Source organism: Podospora bellae-mahoneyi (genome assembly GCF_035222275.1).
Source record: "Podospora bellae-mahoneyi strain CBS 112042 chromosome 1 map unlocalized CBS112042p_1, whole genome shotgun sequence".
Taxonomy (NCBI): domain Eukaryota; kingdom Fungi; phylum Ascomycota; class Sordariomycetes; order Sordariales; family Podosporaceae; genus Podospora; species Podospora bellae-mahoneyi.
This window is the reverse complement of record NW_026946359.1, coordinates 5,218,801-5,243,067: the sequence shown is the minus strand read 5'-3', so window position 1 is coordinate 5,243,067 and position 24,267 is coordinate 5,218,801. Positions and strand designations below refer to the sequence as shown.

The window sequence follows — 24,267 nt, the reverse complement described above, 5'->3', positions numbered from 1 at the left end:
GGAGTCGCCTGGCTTAATATTGGATGTGCTCCTTTTTGTTAGCCTTGGGCCCCTGTCGGTTGTGTGTGGCACTTGCTCTCTCACTGCTGGCTGCTCCGCTGCTGCTGGAAAGCAAAGCAACCACCTGCACCCAGGTTTCCCGCAACTACACACCTCGCTATCCACCCAAGGTAGGGCCGCATCTTTCTCTCAATGGAAGCGAGCCGACTGCGATTCTAAATCCAACTTCGACCAGTCTCCCCCTCTACTACACTTTTTCTCGACACACCCTCCCCTGACCTCGAGACTCGCCTTGCGCTTCCAGCTCGACGCTGGCACAAGTCCCCACCATACTACAGCATACATCATCAGTCCCGTCCTCCTTTTCCAGGGCTCACCGGCTCTTTCCAACCTGCCTCTCCCGCTGCCACAGCAAAAACCAAGTCGACGCCCGTCACGCGTTCGCCCGGTCGGTCACGCCCCCAGTATCACCACGGTCTGATTTCCCTTGTATTATTTGTTCTTTTTTGTGGTTTCTCTGCTCCGACCGACACCCAGCAGACACCGCATGTCTCGCGTTCTTTAGCCAACCTCGCGTGTTATTCCTTCCATGCCAACCGTGCACTCTTTCGCCGTCGCTCGCGGTTAACACACCCCGTTCGAGAACCTACCTACCCTCTCGACACGATCCGTCTACGACTCGTTCTTAGTTTGCGATCAGTTAACGGTCGACTTACTTTCTCTGCCCGCTTGGCTTTCACGGATCCTGCGAATCTGCTCCCCTTCACCGAGCACTCATTTGCGTCATCCTACCTGGTGCCGCTCACCGATTCTTCCACAGCGACCTCGATTGCGCGAGGCTGGTTGACGAGCCAAAGAAGTTGTGACGAGCAGGAAGCCGGAGCAAACCGCAGCCGTCCATATCCAAGTTTGCGTTTTGTTATTGGGAAATTGCCGACACGGGTTTGTCGCCACAGAAATCGCTCTTCGATCGGTCATAATACCCACATCCCGGGTGTAGCGGATTTTCTGCCATTTGCACTCTTTGTGCCTCTGGGATTCGGACCGCGACCACTGAACCTGCTGGTTCCCGACAACCAACGGCAGTTTGGCGGCTCAAGAGACAGCTCTCCGTGGCATTAGCTTGCAGGGAAGACTTGGAGTCTTTTTACCAGACAGGAAAAACAAGCCAAACAGGGCCGACAGCTGTCATCACCAAGCGTGCTGCTACGCCCTCAATTGATCTCCTCAACCTCAAATCAGGTTACGACTTTCAACTGCTTTTAGTTGTCACACTTAGCATCGCTACCGGTAGCGTACATAGCAGCAGTCCAAGGCAATCGGCTTCTGGGTTCTCCAAGCGAAGTACCTCCTCGACCGATACTTTTCGGCTTCGCAGCACCTGAACTGTTTCGCTTGTCGTTCTGCAGAGTCCAAGCTTAATGGACGGCCAGCCCACCGCGGCTGAAACTAAACATCTTTACCAGATCCATCCGTGGCCGGGTGTTGGGCCAAACCTGACAACCCCCCGGTTAAACACAGCCGCGACGCCCGAATACTCACCGTACTACGCCGACATTCTGCCCATCCTGTCTCAACAACAGGCCTATCAGGGCAAGCTGCTCCAGTATAACAGACTTCTCTCGAGTGGTCGGGGTGGTGGGGGTGGTGGTGGGTTGCAAGCTCCCCCGCTTCCTACGGTGCTCTCGTCTCCATCGACCAAGACAACTACAAGGTCGAGATCATCTTCCAAGGTGTCGAATAAGGACAACACCCACATCAAAACTGGTGCCCAGACCGGTCATGGGAGCAGACCAGCAAAGCCTTCAGACAACGCCGACCGCGCGCTTATAACATCAGGGAAGGATCAGACATCCAAAATGCCAGTCAAGAAGCCTTCAGAACAGCCCACCAGCAACGGTGTACCGGTGCGTCCACCACCGCCTGCGACTGCGAGCCAGAATGGCACTGCGCACCCAGCTCAGTCGAGTTCGGTACCTTCAACGCCACATCAGCACGCCCGCAAGTTCTCGTTCGAGTCCCGTGAACCATCACCAAATGCCACACAAAACCATTCCCCACGGTCCGCTTACTCAGAGACCAACGGAAATGTCCCGTCATTACGGCCGCTCCCCCCTAGGTTAGGTGGGTGCCGTTTTGAGACTGCCATTCCCCACTCACGGCGGCGCATGCCGTACAACCTGGGGACCGATAGGTTAGAAAAGGGCGACCTCGAAAGGATACCAACTCGGTTATCTGAGGAAAACGAGAAGAGTCTGGAGACAGAAATGAACGATCTGTTCAGGGTGCTATTACCAACACAAGAAGTGGAAACAAAGCGGCAAAAGCTGGTCAACAAGCTGGAGAAGCTGTTCAACGACGAGTGGCCTGGCCATGATATCAAGGTTCACCTGTTTGGCTCGTCGGGCAACCTGCTGTGCTCTGATGATTCTGATGGTGAGTATCCCTGGGCCCCCTGACCGGCGCGAACCGGGTTTCTGACAAGACATTTACAGTTGATATCTGCATTACAACACCATGGAAAGGACTGGAGCATGTTTGTCTAATAGCGGACCTCCTCGACAGACATGGAATGCAAGACGTGGTCTGCATCTCTGCGGCCAAGGTGCCAATCGTCAAGATCTGGGATCCCGAGCTCAAACTGGCTTGCGACATGAATGTCAACAATACTCTGGCTCTGGAGAATACACGTATGGTGCGGACTTATGTGAGTATCGATGAAAGAGTGCGACCTTTGGCCATGATCATCAAGCACTGGACCCGGAGGCGAATCATCAATGACGCGGCATTTGGCGGAACTTTGAGCTCGTATACCTGGATATGCATGATCATCGCGTTTCTCCAACTCCGAGACCCACCGGTATTGCCAGCGCTCCATCAACGACAGAAGGAGAAGCTTCTCAAGAGCGATGGCACTCGAAGCGAGTTCGCCGACGATGTTCCAAAGCTGACGGGATTCGGTGCCAAGAACAAGGAGAGCTTGGCAGCCCTTCTGTTCCAATTCTTCCGGTTCTACGCATACGAGTTTGATTATGACAAGTTTGCATTGTCAATACGAGTCGGCAAGCTGTTGACCAAGACGGAAAAGAAATGGCACATCGGCACCAACAACACTCTGTGCATCGAGGAGCCGTTCAACATAATACGAAACCTGGGTAACACGGCCGATGACACCTCGTTCCGTGGTCTTCATCTCGAACTGAGGAGGGCTTTTGATCTCCTTGCCGAGGGCAAGTTTGCTGAGTGTTGGGAGCAGTACGTATACCCCAAGGAGGAAGAAAGAAGATGGGAAAAGCCATCGGCGCCTCCACGGCCCGTGCTTCTTAGGAGTGCCTCACAGCAGCAATCCAGGCCGCAGCAGCGCAACAATTTCAACAATCGAAGCCAGAGGAACAACTATCAACGCAACGGTAACCAGGGTAACCGCCGCGGTTCCAACCATCAGGGCTACGAGCAGAGCATGCCTTTTGCGCAGGCTGGCATGCCTACGACGATGAACCCGCAGGAATTGGTTTGGTATCAGGCTCAAAACCCGCAGATTGGTGTTCCTCAGGAGCTCCTGCAAACCTCGCTAAATGCGCTTGCACAACACGATCAAAACCTGAGATTCCAGCTGTACACCCATGCCCAGCAGATCAACCAGCAACAGGCTCTTGCACACGCCCAGCGAATGCAGGGTGGCTCAGGCTCAGACAGATCCCGGACAAATTCTTTTGACAACCCGCCATTAACAGCTCCAATCCGCCCAGATCTGATGTACGGGTACGGCTTTCCGATGCAGCCCCCGGCCTATTTCCACCCGGGCTTCACCACATACCCTTCGTCCCCTGCTTCGCAGACATCGGCAGCCACCACCTCCAATGGAATGCCAGAATTCAGGAGAAACCTTCGTGAGACGGGTGTCTCCTCTGGCGGTGCCCTTAGGTCGCAGTCCCAGCCAGCTTCGAGAGGCTCGATCACGGTTCAGCAGGCCATGTCGGCAGCGGCTGCGTACACCGCAAGCCAAGCACAAAACGGCATGTCCTCTATACCCCCACGACAGGTCAATGGTGTCCCGGTGTCCAATTACACCCCAGATGAGCTATCCGAAACCGACTACGAAGAGCCCAAGGTTGTGGCCGATGCTCCGGAAGACGACGGCGCCCGTTATGCGGGGCATTATCCCAACGGTCATGCTAGTCCCAATCGCAAGGTTAATGGGTTTCCAAGTGGGACACCAGTGTTTAACACGCTGAACCAGAGCAGCCAGGGTCGTCGTCGATTGTCCACGGACCAAGGACCCCAGGCTGTACTGGATCGGAGGATGAAGCGTACATCGCGATCACCATCGCCTCTCGGGCATGCCCGGACTATCTCTGCCGGTATGTCGGCGCCACTCCCATCGGCACCATTTGCGCAGACCAACGGACAGCTGTCTGCAAAACCGCTTGTGGTGAATGGTTCAGTGCCCAAGCTGGCTCAAGCATCAACTTCCAACCGTTCGCCGCTTGGCGTTGAGACTACGACCACAGAGAACATCCACCATAGCAACCCGCTCTATATCCAACAAGGCACCAGTGCCAACAATTCGTGGAACGACCAGTCGGTTTCTTATTCCACCACTTCTTCGGAGCCCGTGTCACTCACCGTGCCTGATCGGCCTGTCATTGTCAACGGCTCAACAGCAAACAGGTCCCCCTCATCGACCATGAACCACCACGATGCGTCATTTCAACAACGGGTGACCATGGCCGCTGTTCCTACTCACCTCTACTACCCGCATATGGGCTACGACCCCAACAACATTCTGGGTTTGGCACGCTTGAACAACCGCCAACTTGCGCCACTGGATCTAGCTACTAACGAGTACTCGGTTGCTCAAGACATGCCTCACCTCTCGCCAGTTTACGAACATCGGACACCGTCCCCCACCGTCCTGCGGAGTTTTGGTCCACCAGTTGTCGCTCAGTCGCCTAGAGGACATCGGGACGTTCGTTCGGGGACGCAAAAGACGCCGCCGACAGGACCCTCCGCCAAGCAGCACGACAGTTCGAACCGATCGCCTGTTTTGGAGCACCGTGCCCATGGAAGCTCAAGGGAATCTGGCAATCCACGTTCTGCCAAAAGCCCGTCTGATAGCTTCAACAGCTGGCAGAAATCCAAGCCGCGCAGGAAGGGTTTGTCGGACCTGAAGAATGGGACCAACGGCGTTGCGCAAAGCGAGCAACTGCCTAAAAATGAGGCCGACCGCAAGGGTGGCTGAGCAGCAGTAGACCACGGCCATGGCAATGGAGATATCTGCTCGAGAATGCGGGTGCATTCACTCCGTTGATTGCTTGCTACATGCCCTGGATTGCGTATCAAGACAAGACAGGGCTTTCTTGGATACTCACAGTCCAGGTCCAAGCGACCAAAGATGAAGCTCTATATTGGACAGCTTGTTCAGGATCTCTTCAACGGAGGTGTATGCAGCATAATACTTATTTAGTCGCACGTTAGCCCACCTGGAGTTCGAACCTGTATCATATGATTAGACCACCTATGTGAGAGAGATGGGGCGAGCAGAGCCTGGAAGCGAGCGGGCACTTGATTTCACGACATCGGGCGAGAGCGAGACGGTCGTTCGGAGACCTCGACCTGAAACGTACGTCGCCGATATCGCCGAAGCAAGATATGGATGCTGTCAGCAGGCCACCGTCGGTTGCCGTCTCTTTTGCTACCTAGCAGCGCTTTCTTTATGCATATTCCTCGCACAGGTTTTGCGCATCATGGGCTATAGACGGGGATATCGGGTTCTTTAAGGGGCCCCATTGGGAAAACGAAGCGTGTTCATGCCCAGTCAGGCAGCAAAACAAAAGCGAATAGCATGGCAAGGATCTAGCGGTTGGGTTTTGCGATCTGGGCCCCTGGGAGTGTTGAATTTTCCCCTCGACCTGATTACAGCAGTCTTGTTTCGCAGTCTGGAAGAGGATTGGGGGAACAAGCAGCATTCACGAGGGACAGGCATGGGACTATTCAAGGCCTGCTGGCATAGGGTGGGGGGTATCTGAACATGAAAAAGGAAACGAAATTTATACAAGGGCCCGGCATGATGAGGATGGACAGGGGGGGAGGGGTGGGACTCATTGGAGAAGTTAGGAAAAGAAAGGAATGAGGAAAGAAGGTCATTTTTTTTGTGGCATGGGCAAATGTGTCTTTTGTATTGATGGATGAATGGCAGTTTGGCTGTGGTTGTGGTTGCAGACTCGCTCATCACGGGGCGAAATGGGTGTGATTTTTTTCTCCCGCCCTATTTCATTTTATTCTCTTCCCCCCCTCCCCCACCCTGTGCTGTCTTGAATGGATGTTGTCAAGAAGAAGATGAAGGCTTGCATTTCCTGTTTTTGCTTTTCATTCACACAAGATGACAAAGTGGGCATTTACATACATACGGGGCGTTGTTTTTCTTTTTCTGTCTGTTTGCGTGTTGTTATTGTCTGTCTCATGAAGCTTATAGTATACCACCACAAAGGAATCAATGGAATGTAGCGAGCAAAATGGTTTTTTCTCTTTCTTTTTGTATGGCTTCTTAGCGGTTTCATGGCTGTGGGTTCTTACGTGATTATGTTTGTTTGGCCTGTTGTTGTGAATGGGTGAATTGGTGACGGGTTAGGGGGTAATGGGCCTGGCTGATCGGGGTGCGAGTTGGGGGATTTTTGTGGTGATTATATATCTTGGAGTATTACAATGAATAGAACGACACCACGGAGAGGGGGCATTCAACGTTAAAACACGAGATACATGGGCCCTTCATAACACAGACATGGCATCATCATCACATTGGGGGCACATTGGACTTCTTAAGAAATTTGGTTTACATCTTTTGTGTGTGGGGGGTTGTTTATTGGCAGGGAGGGTGGTGGGTTTCTGTTTTTTTATATATGAGATACCAAGTGGGAGGTGGGAGAGCTCAAGGGGCTTTTTGTTGGAGATGATGAATGGAATAGGGGAAAAAGGGGAAGGAGGGGAAGACACAAATGTATAAAAATGTACTAAATACTAATCCCCAAAAAAAAACAAAAGAAATAGAGAAAAAAGAAAAGCAAAAACAGATTTCGAATTTGTTTGGCTTTGGGTGTTTGTGGCTGTACCTTTTGGGAAAGGTTGATATGTCGTCATTAGGGACAGACAGACACCTTGATGGTTTTTTGTCTTCCCCTTCCCCCAAGTTCCACGTCTCGTCACGGCGGCGCTGAAGCGTCTGAAGTATTTGCGAGAGGAGTCTACTTGCCTTTTTGGGAATGCCATTGCCGGTGAACTTCCAATTTTGGTGAGGGAGCCAAGCTGTCAACGTTCTATCAAAGGGTTATGGAATATGCATGGAAGGATCCTTGAGTGCATACCGCGAGGAGGTTATGCAGCTAAAACACTTGGACCTGCCGTGTTCAGTCGTTGAACACCGCTTGGTATTGCCTTGTCAGTTGCTATCTTGCATGACAACATCCCCCCCCAGCCAAAAGCAGGAACCCGATGCTGGTGATGATGTCCGAATGCAATGCCGCGCGGGATGGATGCGGGAAAGGGGGATGGATAGGGATGCAATTGGGAAGGAAGAAGTGTGGTGGGATAACCACCCACCCGTCTTTTGCGGTTTCTAAAGGAAATCAACGGCATTGAAGATGTATTTTTGGATGATCTTCGCAGGAAGAGCGGTAGCCAGGGAGTAATTATTGAGCGTTTCAAACTGAACTGCCGGTTTGGTTACCTACGGTGATCCATTCATGCGTTTCGAGGTGGTGGTTGGGTGGTTCTTGGCGGGATTGCTGAAGCCGAATAGGTAGGGGAACAAAGGTTGGTCTCCCGTAGTCTGGCCTATGAAAGTGATTGGAGTACCGGTCGATTACTGATGTTTATGCTGATTGGAAGACAATGACAAAAATATATCTTCAATGAAGAGCGTGGTAATGGCCATCAGGTCTAGAACTCAGCCCGAATCAGCCAGTCGGGACGGGAGATGCCGCTTGACCTCGTGATGGCTTCCACCCATTCCTGCCGGGGCACTTTGGAGAAGTCGTTTCGGGGCCAGCTCTTTGTTCGTATCACGTACATTCATTCCACGAGATTGGTGAACGAGATCTATCTTGCCTCATGAACAATAAATAAAACGTACGATTGGCAGCTATCCTACACATATCAATCGCTTTACCAAGCCACTCGGCCCCTTCTTTGTGGACCGTACTGTAGCGAAACTGGCCAAAGTCCAACGTCAATTCCTGTCATTGTCCCAGCAATTCGCCCCGATAGACAGCCGGTAGGCCCGAGTCTCGGCTGACTTGAAAGTACTTTCATCTGGCTGATTGGACTCTAGCTAGACACTAGGTAGACACGTTTCAGTCAGAACACAGGCCGACGGTACAAAGCAAAAAACAGTAACATCAACTCTTGCTAAAATAGGTATCAATACTCAACCAGTCCAGCCTCCCAAGTCCATCTCTTCCAGCTTCGACTCTACACCGACCAATAAACCTCCACCTTCACCGACGAGATGTTATTAATCCAGCCCCCGAACCTCGTCTTCCCCCAAACAGTCACCACATCCCCAATCCTCATGTTCCTCACAAACTCCCCATTCCCCGTCTGCTCTCCCCTCCCAACATCATGTAGCTTTTTCGCCGCCACCTCGTCCTCAGGATCCACGTCATCATCGTGATTCCACTCCACCACATGCGTGATGTATTCCCTCTTCGTCAACTTGTTGCACTGAATCTTGACGTTCTCCCGTGGAAGCAGCGGATGGTTGAACTTGAACTCATTACTTTGCGGGTCAACCACCACCTCGGGAATCACGGTGGCCAGATCCTCGAGGTTCATTGACGGTTGCTTATCATCGTCGTTGTCGTCATCATCTCTCACCGGTTTCTGAACTGGGTCTTCATGGGATTCACATGGCTGTGGGGGATCAGGTATCTGGCCTTTACACCACCTTTCCAGCCCGGCTTCGAACCATGTCCAGGAGCCGTTGTAGGTGTTCTGATTGTGGTACTCGCCGCCCCAACCCTGATCTTTGGATCGTATGATGAAGACGATGCGGCGGCATGGCTGGGCGAGGAGAGTGACTGGGGATTTGGCTAGCTTTTGGAAGCTCGAGGTGGGGTATCCTTCACCAGGGGGCTTGGGGTGGGTCGTTTTGGTGTAGCTTGTTGTGGCGGTTCCCCAGTCTGGGAAGCCTAGGGGTGGTGTGCGGAGCTGTAACATGTTGTGTTGGTGTAAGCCACGGTATATCGATTTATGTATGCTTGAGAGCTTACCAAGAACTGGTTCTCTCTGCTCTCGCCGCTCCATACTTGATTTGGGCGTTCGTCTCCCCATGTGACCTCGGCAGTGACGTGCGGCCAGTACTCGGCGAGCTCAATAATGTTGTCGGCGATCTCTACAGGGATCTGGAGGCCTTTGACCAGCATGGCCTTGACGACAATAACGTCGGTGATGCTGGGTTTGTACACCCCTTCGGCGTCCATCTTGCCTGTGGTAGAGTCTTGTGCAGTCGTCCCGTCGGCTGGAGTTGGTGCAGAGTCTGGACGAGGCCGGATGGGCAGTACGGGAGGAAGTATGCTGGTCAATATATGACTGACCGTGTTCCACATGCTGAACACAAGCTTCAGTTCTGATGGCAGCAGCAGTAGGTAGTAGCAGGGTTGTTGCCTGGTTGGTAATGTTTACGGTACGTGCTCAAGTGGAGTGATGTGTGCTTGACTTGGGCAAGAACTGTTCCTAGATGGCAGGAAGGGAGGGGCTAGGTTCCCGGGGAACGTAAAGACGGGATGCGACGCGTGTTATAGTAGTATTTCTTCAGCTGTTTTTGAGACCTAACCCGCAGCCTGATGGGCAGTACAACCTAGGTGTAAGACAGGGCTATTGCTCAGGTGTGCGTAGGTGTTGGAGGGGAGCTCAGAGGAGGAGGCATCTAGAACCTCTGAGCGTTGGGCAACGTCATTGGCGGGACAGCACCTGTGACATCACTCCACCGCCGATAAGACAAGGACGGTGATCTGGGGAGCTATAAGCCAACCCCCAGGGGTGTGTGCCAAGGATTACCCCACGAGATCCATGGATGCACGTGAAAGCACGTAATGCTGCCCCCATGCAATAATTTGCTGGATTCGATGTCAAGCTCGAACAAAACGGCCATCAAGGGCGCCGGCAACGGCAGCCCACGGCATTGATAATCAAGATCTCCACCATGATTTCAAAGTCGCCGTCCGATCTCGAAGTCGAATTATACCACTTCTCACCCGCCATCGACTGAGCTGCTTTGCTGTGCGCCCAGATCACTCAAGTTCAAATCTATACCACAACGTCATGAAGTCACGAACCAAAGTCACATCCAGTCTCCGACAAGCTTCGGCCGCCCTCACCCGTGCCGCCGGCAGCAACCCCGCGACACCCCTCTGCCACAATGCGGCAGCACCGGGTATGCGACCCTTGACGGCGGCGGCGCAACCTCACCGGCGTCACCTTCACGACCAACCCCCCCGCCGCAGCGGCGCCCCCTCCAACCCCGCCATGTCCTTCCCCTGCGTCGACGCCCTCGAGTCCCGCTCCGCAACCCTCCGGCAACAGGCTGCCGCTGCCTCCGCCTCCCAAACCCGTACCGACTCTACCTCCTCCGGTCCCGAGCCCTCCTACACCGTCGGCGCAACCCAAATATTCCACTCCAACAACCCCTTACTCCTCGACCACGGCGGCCGGCTCGTCGAATTCGACATTGCCTATGAGACCTGGGGGGAGATGAACGCCAACCGAACAAACGTCATCCTCCTCCACACGGGCCTATCCGCCTCCTCCCACGCCCATTCCACCGCCGCCAACCCCCAGCCCGGGTGGTGGGAGAAGTTTATCGGTCCCGGACTGGCCCTGGACACCAACAAATACTTTGTCATCTGCACGAACGTCATAGGGGGGTGTTATGGCTCTACCGGACCAAGCAGCATCGACCCCTCAGACGGCAAACGCTACGCGACCCGCTTCCCGCTGCTGACGATAACGGACATGGTGCGCGCGCAGTTCCGTCTGCTGGATCACCTAGGGGTGGAAAAGCTCCATGCCAGTGTCGGGTCCAGCATGGGGGGTATGCAATCCCTCGCCGCAGCTGTCGCGTTCCCGGAGAGAGTCGGCAGGATAGTGAGCATCTCTGCCTGCGCGAGGTCGCACCCGTATAGCATCGCGATGCGGTACGTCCAGCGCAAGGCGATCCTCAACGACCCCAACTGGAACAGGGGGTACTACTACGGCCAAATCCCCCCCCACGTCGGGATGAAGCTCGCGAGGGAGATCGCCACCATCACGTACCGGTCCGGCCCGGAATGGGAACAGAGGTTTGGGAGGAGGAGGGCGGACAAGGACAAACCGCCTGCGCTGTGCCCGGACTTTTTGGTGGAGACGTATCTGGATCATGCGGGAGAGAAGTTTTGCCTGACGTATGATCCGAACAGTCTGATTTATGTGAGCAAGGCGATGGATTTGTTTGATTTGGGGAGGGAGAACCAGGTTGCGATTCGGGCCAAGAGGGCAGAGAGGGAGAAGGCGTTGAGGGAGGGGGGTGGGCAGGGGGGTTATCAGCAAGACGCGTGCAGTTTGACGTTGCCGGATACGCCTTATGAGGAGCAGCCGGAGCACCACGAGGAGTTTGAGAGGGATGGGCTTGGGTTTGGGGGGAGCTCGGTAGGTAGTGGGGGAAGCAATTACTCGGGGCCGGGGCAGAAGCCGCCGGCGGATTTGGTGGCTGGGTTGTCGGTGCTGTGGGATCACCCGGTGCTGGTGATGGGGGTGGCGAGCGATATTTTGTTCCCGGCGTGGCAGCAGAGGGAGATTGCGGAGGCGTTGAGGATGACGGGGAACAGGAACGTGGCGCATTATGAGCTGAGCGAGGAGCAGAGTTTGTTTGGACATGATACATTTCTGCTGGATGTGAAGAATGTGGGGGGGATGGTGAGGAATTTCTTGGGGTGATGGATGGACGGATATATACAAAGCGGACACAATGAAGTGGTGTGACAAAGTTCAGGATTTTATTCTCTTTCGGCCCTGTGGAAACAGAGCCCATGATATGATGATGATGATGATGATGATGATGATGATGATGATGATGATGATGATGATGATGGTGATGACGATGATGATGATTTCCTCCTCTTTCCTGGTATCCAATGGCTGTTCTCTTTTCCAGATATTCATCACAAAAAGGGGTTGGTTGATACACAAAAAAATATTTACACGAAATATAACCACAGCTAATAAAGAAAAACGAACGAGTGTGTGTGTGTGTGTGTGTCAGATGAACCCCGTCCCAAAACTATCCACCATTCTATGCCCCTGCCCGGTGCCGTGGCTCGTCCCCGGCCTCCTCACCTCCCTGATGCTCGGCCCCCTCGCCACGCCAATCCCCATGAAACTCAACCTGTTCTCGTCCTTCATGCTTTCTGGAAACTGAGAAATCAACTGCGGAGAGGCTTGCAGCCCGCCGTGGGGGAAAGGGTTGTACCCCGCCGAGGTGGACGGACGGCCGTCGTTGACGGCGATCATGGGGGGTGCCGAGTATAACGGTGGGGTGAGGGTGCCAAAGGTGGGATCGCGGGAGGAGGCCTCGGGGGAGAAATTGAACTTGAGCTTGAGGGGGGGGGGGACGTTGGGGCGGGTGAATTTGGGAAGGTCGGTATCCTCTGGTGATGATGGTGAGGTGGTGGTGGGAGCGGGGGCGGAGGCGATAGCTACGCCTGGGGCAGCGGCGGATTCGGTGACGGGGGAGCTGACGTGCCAGTGGGAGGAGTCGGGGGTTAAGGGGCCGGTGATGGTGGCGGTGGTAGTGCCAAAGTCGAACTGGAAGCCGGTGTCGATGAAGGGGATTGGTTTGGGCGGTTCGGCTGGGGAGATGGCGGTGGTGGATGCGGTTGTAGGAGGAACGAGGATAGGGAGACTGGGCTTGGATTTGAGGGGTGTGGTGGAGCGAGAGGGAGGAGAGTTGTTGGCTGTGTGGAAGCTACGGATGCTGTTGTTGTCTGTTGGGCTGGTCAGGGTGGCGGGTGCTGGGGTTGGGACGCGGGCGCGGGGAGAGCTCAGCTGGCTGCTGGCAACACCATATTCCTCAAGACCGGGGCGTCTGGGCCTTTGACCGGCCTTGGGTGCTTGGATGGGACTTCCGGGGGACTGGACTGGGCTTGTGACAGCAGCCGCCACGGAAGGAGGCAGAGGAGAGGGGATCCGCAATGGAGCAGGTTGAATAGACAAGATTGGCTCATCGTTGTCGTCCTCATCATGCTCGTCGTCCTTCGCATCGGGCATGTCGTTGCTATAGCAGCTGCTCGCGGTGCTCATTCTGTGATTGACAGGCGCAGGGGCCAGATTTGTCGGTCTTGGCTTCAAGACATGTTGAGAGAGGATGGTCTTTTCCAGCTCTTCGATCTTCATAGACAAGCTCTGTTCGGCACGGTGAGTCGCATGGAGAGTGTCCCGCTTCGCACTGACATCCCGGATAACAGGCGGAGTGGTAAGCTGGTCCAGAAATTCATCATCCACAGATGATCTCGCAGTTGACGGCGTAGGGGATGTCAGTCTAGAAATAAGGGGCGGTGACTTTCTGGCCTCGCTCACCGGCGTAGGGAGCTCAGGGGCAGCATCGACCTGGGGGCTAGAGACGGCCGCTGCATCGGGTTGTGGACGAGGGGCGAAGGTGGTATTAACCTGTGGGCGAGGAACCGGGCCCGGTCCGGGTCGGGGACCCATTCCAGGAGGAAATTGTTGAGGGCCAGGACCATTGCTCCCAGGCACACGTCTGGGGCTTTCTGATCGGAACTCGTTATTTCCCCTAAACCTTGGGCCAGGGCTGTCAGGGCGACGTTGATGATTTCCCATAAACCGTGGTCCGGGAGACTCTGAACGCCCTCCGCTGCCCATTGGCCTGCGCGCAGGGCTTTCGGATCGGAACTGCCCCGGTGCCATCGGCCTGCGCATGGGACTCTCAGATCGTGGTCCATTGAAGCCGGGACCTCGTGGGCCAGGGCCAGGAGGACCGTTCCTTGGTCCATTGTTGTGCGGTCCAGGCGGACGATACGGACCGGCACTTTGCGGGGGAGAATTGCGCTGTTGTGGACCATGAAGATGAAAGCTCTGCGGTCCGTTTCGAAGACCAGGAGGCGAGCTGCGAGGAGGGCCCCGGGGGGGCTCGTTCGGATTGGGACCCTGAGCAGCCTTCGGGGTGAAACCGCCCCGAGATGCCTCAGTTGGACTGTGAGTTGGACTGTACGGGGGAGTGTTGGTCTGCTGTGGCCCTCTAGCTTCATTAGGTCCTCGTGGTCCTTGACGCGGTCCCTGACCGGGGGGCTGGGGAAGAGACTGGGTAGGCGGGCCGGTAGGAGGGGGACCTTGATGAATAGTAGGTGACTGACCTCCGGTTGGACTGATAGGGCTATCCTGGCGTGGACCACCTCGGCTGCTGGGTCTCTGGTCAACATTGCCCCGGAACATTGGCCCAGGCAATGTCGGACTGTTTTGTGGTCTGTCAAAAAAAGACAGCTGATGTTGTCGTTCAACCGGCGATTTAGGCAGCATGGACTCGTTTGACTTTTGCCTCTCCAGCCTCTCCAATTCCAAACGTGCCGTCTCCTTCTTCTTCTCCATCTCTCGCGCCTTTTCCTTGTTTTCTTCCTCTTGCTTCTTCACCGAGGCCATGACAGCATCCACCATATCATCTGCCTCTTCACCAAAGACAGAGCCCGCGTCGGACTTGGTTGGCGTTGGGGGAGGAAGTTCGATGCTGGACTGCGCCAGAGGGTGAATCTTCAACGGTGTCGGTGCTGTCGGTGTAGCTCTAGCCCAGTGAACATCCAGCGGATTGACCCAGGCCTTGCTTCTTCCGCTTGGTGTTCCTGGTCTCGAGCCCATCCTAGAAGGAGGTCCGGGTGGGAGGGCCAGACTTGTCGAGGACCCGCCCTGCGCACCGAACCGTCCACCCAAGTTCATGTCGGAGGCAGGAGACTTCAAGTCTGGTCGAAAGCTGGCCTGACTGCCGCTGCGAGAGACACTTCCCAAGTCGAACATGCTCACCGCTCCAAGGTTGTGTGTCTCGGTATATGGGCCTCTGACGCCGGCTTGGGGCGTTCCAGCCCCAGCGCGGGAAACCGATCGAATGCTGCCCTCATTGAACACACTCTTTGCGTCTGTGTTGACCCCAAAGAACTGTCCTTCTCCCAGCGTATTCTGATCGATACGTTTCGGCCTCTCAGGCTCCTTCGCCTGGTTGGTTTCCGCCTTCCTGTAGCATCAACGGTTGGCGGGTGTTTCTCCAGCATAGATGTCATGACCACTCACTTTTTCTTGCCTCCAACTCTGAGGCCAAAGAAAGACACCATTTTGGCAGATAGTGATTATTGTTTAGACTAATACATTACTGAGAAGAGAAGAGTCAGGGTGACGAAGTTTGGAGGGGGTTGTTCTTCTAGCGGAACCCACACATAAAACCGAGCAATCCAATGCTACCTCAGTCCGTCTGAGGTGCTACTCAGTCGGAATACGGCAGGGGCTGGAAACGTAACAACGCGTCGCTTGTGTAAAATCGAACTTGTTCAACTGCGAGTCGTCTGGGAAACTCCCGGCATGGAAGCCCGAGCGCTTTTCGAGATCAAAGCCCGGAAAAGGGGCAGCGTGGGGTTTGTCGGGCTGGGCGGTGACAGAAACTTTTGACAGTCCAAAAGAAGTAAATGAACGACGAATGGTGAGATGTGTGTGTATGTAATGAGCGACACGGCAGGTGAAAGCCAGCAAAGGAGTGTTGTCGAGAGGGACAGGACCACCGACAGCAAGAAGACAAGAGGAAAGCAGAGAGAAAGCACCCGAACAGCAAGCTGAAGAGAGAGGAATGGAGAGGGGGAAATGGTCGCATCTTTTTCACATTCAGGGACTGGGGCTACGCGCTGGTGGAGATGATTCGCACGAGATGGCAACGCTAGCAAGAGGGCCCTGGCATGCTGGCGAACCAGGGGCCCCAGCCAGCCGCTTTGGGGAGCCCAGTGCGGAAAGCCGACTTTCTGGGCTTGGTCCATCGTGCAATGGGGGCTGGCTGGCTGTGAGAAACAGGTCCGATAAGTACCTGGGTAATAAGAGACACCCGCTGGTGAGGCTTGTGTGGTTTCCAAAAGGAAGATGTGGTGTGGTCGGCTATCGGACGGGATATGCAGGGGAAGCGATAAGGAGATTGGTCCACGAGAAGCTGGTTTACGGCGTATATGACGTCCTTGCAACATCGTCGATAGCTGTGATGGCTGCATGCAGAGTTAATGCAGGAAAACGTGGACTGGACGCGACCTTACAACAATTTTGAGGTTGTATTGGTAGCGGTTCATCACCCCTCCCGTGCCGTCCTTCCAAGGCGGGAGCAGCGGGGTGCAAGACAAAACCGTGGGTGGATTGGCAATCGCAATTATCGGATCGATGATCGACCTGGAGGAGCGTTTCACCTTGTGGTTGTATGTACCCGTACGGAAAGGACGTTTACTGTGCTCTTCTCGCGAGCACGTTACACATGCCAACTTGTTGAAGAAAAATGGTCGTGGAAAGGGGAAGTCGATAGTTTGCACAAGAGGCTGCCTGTGGGCGGCATATGGTCTGTGCTTGGTATTTTACCGGCTACCTGCAGTTTGGCAGCTGTGGCTTGCTGAACACACCACGAGCCCCTTGCAGCTGCATCTCCTATCTTCCTCGGCTCCATTGCTGCTTCCATCCTGACACGGACTGCATATTGGTTTTTTAGCCTCTTCTCAGTGGGAGAAAAAATCTCATTTCTCCTTTGTCAACTATCGATCCAGATGAGGCCATATTTCACCCCTAGTCCATGACTCTGCGCGGGTTCGCAAAACGGCCAATTCCCGACAATCCGGGTCCTCTCAGCTATCGTAGCGTCCTGGGTCTATCCTAGCTAGCTATCGGGGCTATTTTGATGACACCTGGGGTTCGACGTCATCTGCGCTCCTTCTGGAAGCTTTGAATCCCGCTTCAGCTGAGCTGGTCTCCCGGCGAATCGCGATGGGATTTTGGGGAGATCTGATCGCATCGTATCTAAGCTCTCAGATCCACCACCGATGGCCGTCTCGGTAACCGAAAGATCCACAGAATTGCCGTAGAAGTCGCGATGAACATTCCAGCCGTGATGAGTGGGAGACCGACCCAAAGGCCTCCCAATTCGAGTCCAAGGCTGAGGCTCTTAGCCAGAAGAGGGCCAGCTGCCATCATCCCGACGTTCTCCATGAAGCCTACCAAAGTGTTGACGGTACCAACATGGTGCTCCTCCACCAAGCTGTTGAGGAGAGACCGAATCACGGACGTGATCCCTGAGCCAAGCGCAAACCAGATCAGTCCCACAGAGAAAAGCACCCCGTTGGTCGCTCCAGCAATGATCAGACAGCCCGCCACCGCCGTGACACCAGACCATCGGCCCAACCAGATGTCCTTCTCCACTGCCGACATTCCCAGGTGCTGAAGGCAAAACCAGCTGGCAAAAGGCATCAGAACCAGCAGCGTGAACATGCTGAAGGCATTCCGTATCACGAGCTGATATGACGCTCTGCTCCAACTCCAGTGATACCTCTCTGTGGCGTACTGTAGCAAGATCTCGCCCACGAACCGACCAAGAATAACAAAAGTCATAGACAAGATCAACAAACCTACGCTCTTGTTTCCAAGAATGAACTCCCAGACTTCTTCCAACCCAGTCTTTGTCTTGTATAAGAGCTTTTGCAACCCTGACCTCTCGTCGTCCATGTCGTCTTCTGAAGCGGTTGCCACGTTCTTCTTGTCGTGAAGGTGTAGCGTCTCCGGCAAAAAGAGAACGAGCAAGTTCGCACCCCCTATAATGATTAAGGATGCCCATAGTGGAACCCACGGGTCATTCACCATCATGGCACCCCCCAACGGACCAGCGAGCATCTGCGAGCCCAAAAACAGGGCGTTTAGCTGCAGGAAAACTGTTGCGCGCCCGTCAACGGGGACAACGTCTGCCACAAAAGTATAAAGCATAGCCACCAGAACGGTGCCGCCACCGCCAATACTGTTGACCGTTCATGTTAGCCCTCGTGGTTATTTCAACCTCAGCACAACCTTTTGTCCGACGTCGCCAAACTTACAGCTCAAACGCCGACGACCACCAGAACCACCACAGCGGCACCACATCCGAGAAGTAAACTAGCCAGTTAATCAGCACAACCCCCCTCATCTCCCAAGTATCGAGGTTATACTCACAAACCAAATACATAAACGCCACCGACAGCAAACAGCCAAGCAAACTCAACGCCAGCACGGGCCTCCGGCCCCATCTGTCCGACAATATCCCATATGGCACCGCCCCGATAAGACCAGGAATACACTCAAACGTCTGCGCCCACCCTCTCAACATGGCCAGCTCGGACTGCACATCCGGTGACTTGCAAATAGGGTCATCTATCAGCGCCACCCCTCCTGCAAACTGCCGTATTGGATGGTCCGGGGAAAGCGGCAGCCTGGGGTAGTGCTGCCGGCAAATGATAGATTCCATGATGGCGCTGTTAGGGGCGACTGTGATGCCAACACCCAACTCAATCAAAAAGAGTGTGACAAACACAAGAATCAGAACGCGGGGCCGGATACTGTTTCGAAGTTGGTCGTTCTTGGAAGTGGTAGCAGTAAGAGCTGGTTGGCCGTGTTGGCTATCATGGTCATGTTGGTTGGGGCGAGGTGATGACGGTCTTGGTGAGCCGGCTAGGAGGGGGGTTTCCTCTGTTGTTGCGATGCTCGCTCTGTCATCATCGTCGTGGGGTGCCATTTTGGTGGCAGCCGGCGATTGGAATTACTGACGAAAGTAGAAAGCGAGAAGTGAGTAGAAACTGAATCAGCCGAGTAAAAATGAAGCCAAGGATGTCAAGAGATCTTGATTGATAAGAAGTCGAAACAAGCTTAATGACGCGCAGCAAAAACAAGGCACCGAGGTGCAAGGTGAGGCGAGCGGCACGGCGGTCAATATGCCCGCCGCCCCTGTTTCCGTCCGAGACCTACAAAAAATGACACCGAGAAAGGCAGGTAAGGGACACGTTTGATGCCCATCTGAGCATTTACTCAAAACGATATGGATTGATTCATAGGTAGTTGCGTGGTGATGCAGTTTTTATTTGCGGGAATGCAATGAGAGGTTGCGATAAACGCGGCCTTGTCGCGGCCTTCAGGAACCCTAACCCACATTCCAGCCTTACCAGGACGTCCCGGAACATTTGAGGAAGGGATGTCTGACTTTTGAGATGTCATAACGTCTAGAGCCTCATGAGTAGCGTAAAATATCAGAATCTTGCCCCTGATGCCCATCAACGTGCACGAGAGCTGTGAGGATGCTAAAGTATGGTGGCCTCAGCTCCACAACGGATCTTGCAACACGAAGCAATCACAATCACTGCAGGGCGGGCATTTCACTCCTCCGGACCAACCATTTCGACATCAAACACGCGTCAGGTCAAACGTCACCAGGCATTCCCGTCATGGGTGACGACAGCAACGATACATTATCAATAAGGTAGCCATCCTCGATAAACGCAAACTACAACCGACTCGCCCTTGCAGCTGTCTGCTGCCGGCGTACCAGCCCCGTAGATCCAATCCAAGGCAATTCCAGCCGTCCATACACCACATGACCAGCATCACAGGAACCGCTGTTGGCATGCAAGAAGAAAAGCTTCAGAACAGCCAACACATCATACATTGCCTCCATCGTCATTGGCCAGCGGCACTTACACCGTGGCTGTGGTACAGATACAGCGGGTGGGTCACAGCGGTGACCCCAGCATTCCCCATCGGCTTCAGTGGAGCCCTAGCCGCAGAGGTGCCCCAGATTATCGTTCACCACCTCGACTTACACACCGACATTGTTCCACATTATCACCAGAACAACTTCACAAAACACACTCCCCCCAGAAAATGATAGCAAGGTCAGACGAAAGTTATTTTCCTCCAGTGCAATCCAAAATGGTTCTGGCACCAGAATCCGAAGCAAAAGTAATAGCCACCGAGCCACTTGTAAGCCTCCCATAACGAAAACAAAACAAACATTCAAGACCCGTAAACCAACATGTCCATATAGCCGGATAGTGAAGCAGTCTGGACCAAACTCGTCAAGTAAGCCATACAAACGAACGCTCCACGACGTGGTTTCTCCTCCTAACCCCTTTCCACCCTTTTCTCTCTAGAAAAATCTACCTCGATCCCAAAGGCATAACCCGCACCTGGGAATCCGCCGAGCGCCGCACCCGCCCCAAAGCATCCGGCATCGACGGCGTGGGCATCGTCGCCATCCTCGAAAAGCCCACCGGTCCCGAAGTCGTTCTCCAGAAGCAATACCGCCCACCCCTGGACAAGATCGTCATCGAGCTCCCCGCCGGCCTCATCGACGAGGGCGAGACGGCAGAAGAAGCCGCCGTTCGTGAGCTAAAGGAGGAGACTGGTTACGTCTGCGAGGTGATAGAGTCCTCGCCCGTCATGTTCAACGACCCCGGCTTTACGAACACCAACCTCAAGATGGTGCACGTCAGTGTCGATATGAGCTTGCCGCAGAATCAAAACCTGGAGCCGGAGCTGGAGGAGAATGAGTTCATCGAGGTGTTTCACGTGAAGCTCGTTGATTTGTGGGAGGAGTGTATACGACTGGAGAAGGAAGGGTACGCGATTGATGCTAGGATAGCGAATTTGGCCGAGGGTATTGAGATTGCAAAGAAGTTCAGGCTGTGAGGGTCATCATGAACCGAGAGATGCGGGAGGTTGAATAGGAATAGTAATGTTAATCGAGGTATCTAAAGCAAGGAGTTCAGGTAGACAAACATCAACACAGATTGGGTATAATAATAGAAAATAAACCACAAGCAAAAAGCTGCCCCAAAGACTGCAAAAGATGGACGTACCAGGGTTCGAACCTGGGACCTTCTCATGGAGCTTTACATCATTCGATACCCTCTCACCTGTTTTGGAGCTTCCAACGGCTTCAAGCCTTTGAACATTATCTGCAACTGAGACGTCGTACCACTAGACCATACGCCCTGTAGTGTTTACTGTTAACCTCATCTCTACATCTGCATCTTATAAGCGTGAGTCACGAACCCGACCTACCAGCAATGTCTCATCACCTGACAACCAGCTGTCAGTACCAGCAACAACAATAACAACAATAACAACAACACCACGCCTCACCATCCTCCCATCACCACATCTACACCCTCCCCTCCCTCCTCAACCCCTCCCACAGCGCGACAGCAGCCAACGTCTTCCCGTCCCTCCCGCCCACCCTCCACAAATCACCCATCTTCACCAACCTCAAACTAATCTTCTCCCCATACTCCCTCAACCCCGTCAACTTCCCCTCCCACTCCTTCAACGTATCTCTCGGCACCCGCCTCTCATGCATAAAAATAGGTATAAACTCATCACACGCCCCCGGACTAGGGTACACCCCCCTTCCCAACCCCTGCCCCCTTCCCTCCTCCCCCAACGCCATCTCACTCAGATTCCTCAACTCCCGTTCCTCAATCCTAATCCCCAACTCCTCCTCAATCTCCCTCGCCGCCGTCCCCACAAACTCCCCATCCTCATCCACCATCCCCGCAGGCAACTCCACAAACTCCAGACTCCCCGCCGCAACCCTCGGCTGCACCGTCAGCAAAACGTACCTCTCCTCCTCATCCTTGCCATCATCAGGTATGAGCATCACAAGCATAGCCACCGATGGTCCTCTCAGAAACACCGCGCCGGGGAGCGTCTCGTTTTTATCGTTTTTGACATCGGCTACAAGCTTGAGGAAGCCGACTCTGGGGCCGAATAGGTCGAATGATTGGATTTTGACAGAACGGAGGGTGTATGGGTTGGGGGAGAAGGGGTGGGAAAGGGTGGTGGATTGGGAGGTGAGAGAGGTAGTCAGGGTTGATAGCCACGACTGTTGATCAAGTCAGTTGATGGATGGAGGATAAAAGGAAGGGGGAACACACGGTAAAGGGATGGAAATTGAGGAGTTGGTCTTTTGTGAGACTGTCGGGGAGGGTGATGGGGATGGACGGGTGGGAGGGGTGATGGACGGTGGTCATTTTGTGAGTTTGGCGGAAGAAGAGGTTATTTGTTGTTGTTACTGTTGTTGTTGTTGTTGTTGTTGTTGTTGTGATGAACTTGTTTCGTAGAGTTGAGAGCAGCAATGGGTTTGTTTTGTAAAGGGTTGGAAGGATAATGGACATAATAAGTGTTAGGACCGAGAAGAGTAGCAGACGCCAGCTGCTAAGACGCATTTGACCAGTCTTGCATTCCTGGTCAAAGTTGGGATGGTATTTTGTCTGTGAAGGAGCTTTTAAGCGAGGGTGCCTGCCGGGTTGAGCTGACGTCAAATCCCTGGGCAGGGACGAACGACGTGGGGCAATTGCAGGGGCAAGTGCCATAGGATTTGTACCCTAACCCTCTTCATGAAACAATGTCGCCTTGATGAGGGTTTGGAAAGAGCAAGGGAGTGGTTGTATGCTTGTGTATTCTATGCAAATATTCTGGTAATTTGCGGTGGCGCCTCCATGGCCTTGTAGACTGTCGCCTTTGTGTATGTTGGGGGAGAAAACAAGAAAGCAACGCCCAAGCATTAAACTACCAACATCTGTCGAGTTGCTTTTCCCTTCTAGCGTTGCGTATGTCCATCATCCCGAGGAAGTATATATGTCTGTAAAGTCATCCTCGACCCGATCCGCAACACTCCCCTAACCCCCCACCATCTCCAGGTCATCCCCCGGTTTCCTCCTGCTCGGCCTCCTCCCTAGTTCCGGTATAGGAAAACCCGCCTCCCCATCAACACCTTTCTTCCTCTTCGTCAAACTTGCCACCCTCTTGAGTAGCGAGCTTGACCGCACAAGGCCCGTTGCCGTCCCCGGTCGGGAGGACCCAGCTGAATCACTCCAAGGCTCGTGTCTCCTGCCCCTCTCAAACCCAGTGCCCTCATTCGGAACAAAAACACTCATCACCGAATCAGCACGTGGTGGCACTACTTGAACAGCCGGCGTAGCTGGCCGAGTTGAGCCTGAATCCGAGGCAGCCTGTCCATCAGGCATCCTATCCACAGCACCAACAAAAAAGTACCTCTCCCCAGACACCTCCTTGACATAATCCCGCTTTGTCTTCTTCCAATGTTTCGTCTTGGCCGCCCAGGAAGCCATCTTATCGAGCATGATGGCTTTGGCGAGGGAGCCACCCAATTTCGCGGGGAATTGCGCAAGAGCTCGCCTGGCTCGTTGACGTGTCGTCAGCGGGGTCACTGCTGGTGGTGATCGAGGAGGCGGTGGAGGAGGAGGAGGAGGTGGTGGTGGTTCCACGGCCGGCAAGGGATCAAAGCTCGAAGGCGAACTACTCGGGCTACCGGCGAGGGTCACGGATGAGGTATCAGACGCGCTGTTGCTACTCCGTGCTGTCCTCCATGATACATAATTTTGTCGGTGCTCGAACCGCTTTCCTTCTGCATATGACACCCATTGCCGCTGTAATTCAGAGCGGCGCTCTGATTGGATGCCTGGAATGACTACATTGTAGGTCTGAGAAACATATACACGGGGTCAGAAGACTGAGATCATTTTAGCCTGGTGAGGGCTCTCCATACCAGTGGATCTCGCTGCGCTTCGGCGTGATATGACGGAGGGGGGGATAGGACGGTGGGATATTCGGGCTCTGAACTGTCATCCTCGCTATCCTCGTCCATGTAGTCTTCCGAAGCATCATTGGGGGTATTCTCGGTGTATCGTGTATACGCAGGAAGGCCGTCGCCGGCCATCTGCTGCTCTTGGATTTCGCTCGGGGTGTTATTAATATGCGAGTGGTATCGATGGTGTCGACGCAGACCGCGTCGTTCACCTGCCACTGTCCCCTGTAGCCTAGTCTCAATGACTGGTACCATCACGGCCGGCAGCTCCTCGACTGGCCCGTCAACTGCCCATGCCTCTCTCTCCCTGTTGGCCAACTGCTCGATCGCGTCATGAGCCAGCATAGCGCAGCGTGCTTGCCACGATCAGGACCCGCCTTTCAGATCGGTCGTCCGCACAGTGAAAAGACAGCAGGATCCGCCTGTCCAGTCGGGGTGCTCTCAACTCACCCTATCGGAAATGGCTGCCACGACTCGTTTTATCAGCTGTGGGGAGAGAGGCTTGAACAGTGCCGGCTGTCCAGTACCACAAAACGTAAAACCTCATTAAGTCCAGCCCGACGCTTCGTTTGCGCTTGCCGATTCTCGTATATCTTGTT

The 24,267-nt window shown here is 54.1% G+C and overlaps 8 protein-coding genes and 1 non-coding gene across 9 annotated transcripts; 3 read left to right on the top strand and 6 right to left on the bottom strand.

The window, feature by feature from the left end:
* Positions 1-7,040, top strand: QC761_115710 (uncharacterized protein). The gene is made up of 2 exons (XM_062874841.1): positions 1-2,436; positions 2,496-7,040. The coding sequence occupies exons 1-2, from the start codon at positions 1,422-1,424 to the stop codon at positions 5,240-5,242; spliced, it is 3,762 nt and encodes a 1,253-aa protein (XP_062738039.1). The 5' UTR covers positions 1-1,421; the 3' UTR covers positions 5,243-7,040.
* A 1,067-nt stretch (positions 7,041-8,107) lies between these two features.
* On the bottom strand, positions 8,108-9,991 carry QC761_115700 (uncharacterized protein). Its single transcript, XM_062874840.1, has 2 exons — positions 9,267-9,991; positions 8,108-9,204 (listed from the first exon to the last, which is right to left on the bottom strand). Exons 1-2 carry the CDS (start codon positions 9,600-9,602, stop codon positions 8,467-8,469), a joined length of 1,074 nt encoding a protein of 357 aa, XP_062738038.1. The 5' UTR covers positions 9,603-9,991; the 3' UTR covers positions 8,108-8,466.
* Positions 9,992-10,317: 326 nt separating this feature from the next.
* Positions 10,318-11,967, top strand: cys2 (Serine O-succinyltransferase; the record flags this gene model as incomplete). The annotated part of the gene is made up of 1 exon (XM_062874839.1): positions 10,318-11,967. The coding sequence occupies one exon, from the start codon at positions 10,318-10,320 to the stop codon at positions 11,965-11,967; it is 1,650 nt and encodes a 549-aa protein (XP_062738037.1).
* Positions 11,968-12,152: 185 nt separating this feature from the next.
* QC761_115670 (uncharacterized protein) lies at positions 12,153-15,362 on the bottom strand (the record flags this gene model as incomplete). Its single annotated transcript, XM_062874838.1, has 2 exons — positions 12,153-15,265; positions 15,322-15,362. The coding sequence occupies 2 exons, from the start codon at positions 15,360-15,362 to the stop codon at positions 12,289-12,291; spliced, it is 3,018 nt and encodes a 1,005-aa protein (XP_062738036.1). The 3' UTR covers positions 12,153-12,288.
* A 1,702-nt stretch (positions 15,363-17,064) lies between these two features.
* QC761_115660 (uncharacterized protein) lies at positions 17,065-19,535 on the bottom strand (the record flags this gene model as incomplete). Its single annotated transcript, XM_062874837.1, has 3 exons — positions 18,244-19,535; positions 18,129-18,186; positions 17,065-18,052 (listed from the first exon to the last, which is right to left on the bottom strand). Exons 1-3 carry the CDS (start codon positions 18,800-18,802, stop codon positions 17,065-17,067), a joined length of 1,605 nt encoding a protein of 534 aa, XP_062738035.1. The 5' UTR covers positions 18,803-19,535.
* On the top strand, positions 19,344-20,893 carry YSA1_1 (ADP-ribose diphosphatase). Its single transcript, XM_062874836.1, has 3 exons — positions 19,344-20,040; positions 20,105-20,139; positions 20,211-20,893. Exons 1-3 carry the CDS (start codon positions 19,942-19,944, stop codon positions 20,746-20,748), a joined length of 672 nt encoding a protein of 223 aa, XP_062738034.1. The 5' UTR covers positions 19,344-19,941; the 3' UTR covers positions 20,749-20,893.
* Positions 20,894-20,909: 16 nt separating this feature from the next.
* Positions 20,910-21,054, bottom strand: QC761_0017460. The gene has a single exon. It is a non-coding gene; the product is annotated as a tRNA-Ala (tRNA).
* Positions 21,055-21,223: 169 nt separating this feature from the next.
* Positions 21,224-22,388, bottom strand: QC761_115640 (uncharacterized protein; the record flags this gene model as incomplete). Its single annotated transcript, XM_062874835.1, has 2 exons — positions 21,996-22,388; positions 21,224-21,943 (listed from the first exon to the last, which is right to left on the bottom strand). Exons 1-2 carry the CDS (start codon positions 22,284-22,286, stop codon positions 21,224-21,226), a joined length of 1,011 nt encoding a protein of 336 aa, XP_062738033.1. The 5' UTR covers positions 22,287-22,388.
* Positions 22,389-22,407: 19 nt separating this feature from the next.
* On the bottom strand, positions 22,408-24,013 carry QC761_115630 (uncharacterized protein; the record flags this gene model as incomplete). Its single annotated transcript, XM_062874834.1, has 2 exons — positions 22,408-23,564; positions 23,630-24,013. 2 exons carry the CDS (start codon positions 24,011-24,013, stop codon positions 22,740-22,742), a joined length of 1,209 nt encoding a protein of 402 aa, XP_062738032.1. The 3' UTR covers positions 22,408-22,739.
* Positions 24,014-24,267: the final 254 nt, after the last annotated feature.